Source organism: Egretta garzetta, unplaced genomic scaffold, assembly GCF_000687185.1.
Source record: "Egretta garzetta isolate BGI_Z169 unplaced genomic scaffold, ASM68718v1 scaffold163, whole genome shotgun sequence".
NCBI classification, from domain to species: Eukaryota; Metazoa; Chordata; class Aves; order Pelecaniformes; family Ardeidae; genus Egretta; species Egretta garzetta.
Window position 1 is genome coordinate 1,567,698 of NW_009259308.1, and position 4,961 is coordinate 1,572,658.

A 4,961-nucleotide genomic window follows, 5' to 3' on the forward strand; every position below is an offset into this window, starting at 1 on the left:
GAGGGCCGCATCCCCACCCCCCAATGCCGAGAGAGGGGTGGGTTGTCAAGAAACAAAAAAATATTTAAAGCTGCAGTTACTATTACAGCCATAAATGATACAATAGTAAATATAGTTGCTGGGCATGCAACAAGTTTCATTATAAATATGCAGTTACAGACAGGGTAACACAGGAATGCAAAGAAAGGGTCTGCTATGCTCTTTAAAACAGGAGTAAAGCATTTAAACATAATTTGTCCCATGTTCATTCTTCAACATTCAGAGACTGTTTTAGCAGGAGCTTCACAAATATTTTCCCCCTGCTTAAGAGTTTAGATATCAAAAGATCCTAATAAAAACCATAAAGCTTGTTTACATCTAGAATTGTCATTTAAGACATATGCGCTTCCATGGACATTTTAGAACACTGTAATACAGCTTTGTATATTAGCACATAATATATTACCCCACTAAAGTGGTTTCAACTAACATTTTGACTAGTCAACATTTTGTCTCTGGAACTTAACATGCCTGCATCAAAAAACACTTCCAAATACAGCCAGCCTCTACTAGGCCGCAACTTTTTGAGGACAGGTGTATTTTGATGGCTATTCAGCTTCACAATGGAAATCCTAGCAGTTGCAGCTCCTCAGCTGATTATCTGAAAGGCATTGCCCCCAGCCTCCTAGTTGAGCACAGGCACGTGGTCTCTCAGCCCTCAGCATCATCAGTCAGACAACTTTAAAAATCTGAGCATCTGAAATTTCAGTTTCACTGCAGAGCAAAGGACAGAAGACAGCAGGTGCCAATTCCAGTTATTGCCGCTGTCCTGAATTTCAAGTCCTACACTGAACTTTCCATACGCATTCGGACTCCCGAAGCTGTTGTCAGACCTTCTCTCCTCTGACAGAAATCCAAGTGTATGCAGAAACAAAAGGAACGTCCATGTTCACCTTCCTTCCTTATGGTCACAAATCATAAGGCTGAATTTGCTTAACCACGGTGTCTCAACAAAAGTATCATCTTTGGAATGAAGCACATTCCTCTGGACTTGACTGTGTTCTTAGAAGATAACAGAACAGCTGTTGATTTCCACACACAGATTTTCTTTTAATAAACATATCTACAGACACTGAAGTTTATGTACCTGAATTATTCATTATTCTTCCGCAAATTCTCATACAACATCTTGCAAAATTTATTGCTGGGAATGTTAGCTACACTACAGTACTTAAGATCAAGTACTAAGATAATGTCAGGATCTTTCCATATAAAGATTTCCATGGGAAAAAAAGTTAATGAAAGTACAAATTTCTGAAAGCCTTTAATAAAGGATCTGTAACTGAAGACTGAGAATAGTAGATTAATTACTGCAAAGTTTCTAACTACAGAAGCTGAGAAAAAAAAAATTACCAGTACTTTTAACAAAATAGAGGTAGACTGTAACAATGCATTCTGCACCAAAATGACATAGTCTTGACAGAGACACACTGGGCAACTAATTTTTTTTCATAATACATTTAACAGAAAATGTGATTCTGTTCACATAAGAAAAATTATGATGACTCTCTTTCTACAAATACAATATTTTAAAAAAACTGATGTAAAGCATGGAAGAATATTCTTAATAAGTTTTTAGTTTGTGCACATACTCACCCCTTTTTAACCTATAATCTTGTAAGATCTTTACAAGTCACAGACAACTTAGGAAATTAAGTTGACCAGATCTTCTTCAGAGAAAAACTCCAACATTAATAGGATTTCAACCTACAGTGAAATGTTCTACTCTGTCATGCAGCATCACACGCATATTAATTCCCAGGGTGTCTCAGTCTATACTAGACTAGAAATTCTGAAGAGAATTCCATTTTGTCTATACACATGGAAAAAGAGGCAAATTCCTATGTACTGAACAGTGTTTCCTTAGATGAAACGAAGTGGCACTTGTGAATGTAACCTGGACTGAGAAAAATTTATTTTAAAATTCTGTTAAACTTTACAGTTAGATAAAACCTGATCAGTGCTCTCATTCACTTGCACTCAACACAAAGCCTACTGTAACTTTTTTCCAAACCTTGGAAAATAAATTAATTCCAGGCCTTGACCAAAGAATTCATCAGGCAACTGGACAGCTAAAAAGAGTAAGGTTTTTACCTTAACTGAAAGCCTGTAGAGAAGGCTTAAAAAGTTAGTTGGAAATATCTGAGCATTCAAATACACATTCTGTCTTTGAAATTTTCTACAAGTAAAAGTCTACCAAAAAATTGCTTTGTCCAGTTCTTACTCTCTACTAACACAAATAAGCTGGATAAAACTAGCCAGCTGGCTTTTAAAATTATATTTGAAACAACTTTAGACCTTCCCTAAGCATAAGTACAAAGATTATCAAAGACTTCCTCCCCTTAATGATTGCCTTCACTGTATATGTCAACTGGAATACCATTCAGTCTCAGCCAGGGTATGTAGAATGTAAATTAAGAGGCAATTTTAGGGCTTCTGTGAAGACAAAGAGGGCTTCATCCTTCAGAGAACAAGTATTTTTCACAGCTAGTTTTATTCTCAATTACACCATAATCAAGTGTTGGCAATTATTGTCTTAAAAGCTATGAAAGCATGATTTCAACCCAGCAACAAATTTAGGATCAACTCTATATTCAGTTACAAGTCACTGTCCTATAGAGACCTTCTCTAGAATGCTTAATGTTAGCAAGTTTCACTATACATACTTAAGTATGCCGTAATTCAAATATCAGTGAAATTTTGTCTAAGGGACTTGTCAATAAATGAAGACATTTATATATTTAATGGAGCCATAATTTTTGTTTTCACTGTCATCAACTGCCATCAGAAGAAACAGCTTGTTTCTCAGTATATAAAAGCAATGGCAAAGATGAGCAGGAAGAATTAAATACCCAAGTGTGTGGCATTAAGTGCATGGCTTAAGTAGGGTTTTGTTTGGGTTTGGTTTTTTTTCATATTCTTTTAAAGTGCTTTGTATGATCCACCATCAAAACATGCTTGTGTAAAGACAGATGCTAGCATGGTTGATATCACAGGACTACAAAAAATTAAGCATTCACACTATTGCTTTGACGTGAATATTAAAAAAAAAAATGCAAAGGCCCATATATTTAGATACTGATTAGAAATGTTTTTACATCTCTTATATACAACCAAAGAACATGTTACACTCAGATTATTAGAACCAGCCTGTTCTGATACAGTTTACAAAGTGGCAAAGCCCACAGTAAAGCTATTGTTTTACTTTTGTAATGTAAACACATCTCGAAGAATATGCTAACAGTTTCAGAGATGAGATGACTTAAATAAGTAAAACCAAAGCAACTGGGCATATCAACCTTTTGTCTCTACAAGGTTTAGCTCACAAGCTCAGGCTGTACATTTATTCTTTGAAGGACATCTTCTGGCATACAGAAGACAGGATTTACAGCCTTAATTTGTTCTTCTCCCAGCAAAGATAGTCCAGCAATTCCAAATAAGGTGTGAAATGGATCCACCTGGAAGAAGAAAGAAAGTTTGTATGTCTATTTCCAAAAGTCAATCAGCTTTTTCATTTGTATGGAACGAAGCTTTTGTTTGCTAATAAGAGAACTGTAAATCTCCATGGCTGGAGAAGGCAATGCAACTGAATAAACTTTCATTTGTGCTGATGTGTTGACAGGCAAGACAATTTCCACAGCATACATTGACAATACTATGATTTACTCAGAAATGCTTGTTGATTGCCTGCTGCCAAGATGATTTTCAGCTCTGAATCTGGCAGGAAGCACTCCCGTGTCTCCATTAGCACACAATGTCATAGGGTAGCAGATGCAATGATAATAAAAATTTTAAAACTAAATTTGATCATCTACAAGTACCACTTCCATAAATTCCCCATTTGCCCTTCAGCAACATTATAATGCTCTTCGATGGTCTTCGAATACAGAGCCGTGCTGTAAGATTTTGAGAGGGGAACAGCAACCTACTGTGCTAGAAAACTGAAAGGAAAACATACAAGGAAGAAAAAAAAACCCAGAAGAGACAAGAGCAGTTACTTGGTATCCAAGTATTCCTTCACTGCGCGCGAACTTTTCCTAAAAGCATGTATCACCATGTAACTGCAATAAAGTCTCATGACATAAGCATCCTGTCAGTGGAGTTAATTAGCCATTCTACAAAATCCTATCCAAAAGTACCTGTGCTGTTTGGTGCAGCGTACATCCTGTTTGCATTAGTGGAACTTCCGGTCTTATGGCAAAGGTCCTATACTGCAGTAGTCTAAGCTGAATTACCATGTTACAGCCACATACGGTATCTCCAACCACTGATCACAGCCTAGAGGGTTCAAACTACACTAGAATAGCAAGTCTTGCTCTTCAGGGGTTTGGCAATCACATTACAGGTGTGATCAAAGCTCAGACATGTTTGCTTGCTCCTTCCCAGAATAAGTACATGGCCATTAGAGAGGGGATAAAATAAGTATGTAGCAAAATTAACAGTAACAACAACAATAACCAGTACACTTCAGGAATGGCAAGACAGAATTTCCTTGTACAGATGGACAGGCCCAGAAAGGGAGACAGTCCCCAATGGGAAGCGTGCAAATGGGAGTTACAGATTCAACCTCTGGATGAACAGTATGTTCAAGGAAACCCAGATTCCTAGAAGATGTATCTACTGCTATGTTGTCTGCTACTTTCTGCAGTTTTCTTTAAAGCAAATAAAAAAGGAAAAACCTGCTGAAGTACAACTAAGAGCTAATAAGCACAGCTAAGTTAAGTTATCAAGAACTAGCTGCTTGGAACTTAAAAAAAGATGACAGAGCTGCCTTATTGTCAAGTGGTTCAAATCCTGAAATACAATCACAATGTCAAATCTAGACTAGAACCTAGAACCAATTAAACACCCCCCCTCCAACCCTCAAAACAAACAAACAAAAAACCCAAACCAACAAACACACAGAAAAACCCCACCCTCCC

The 4,961-nt window shown here is 37.0% G+C and overlaps 1 protein-coding gene across 3 annotated transcripts in view; it reads right to left on the reverse strand.

The window, feature by feature from the left end:
• Positions 1-204: 204 nt before the first annotated feature.
• RABGGTB (Rab geranylgeranyltransferase subunit beta) overlaps positions 205-4,961 on the reverse strand; it is a 15,079-nt gene continuing 10,322 nt past the window's right edge. Inside the window, exon 7 of one of the 3 annotated variants that reach the window (XM_035891798.1) lies at positions 205-3,497. In XM_035891798.1, the coding sequence (XP_035747691.1) occupies positions 3,357-3,497 (141 nt within the window). In that variant the 3' untranslated portion in view covers positions 205-3,356. The remainder of the gene's footprint in view (positions 3,498-4,961) is intronic. The other 2 variants (XM_035891797.1, XM_035891796.1) reach the window with 2 other exon arrangements.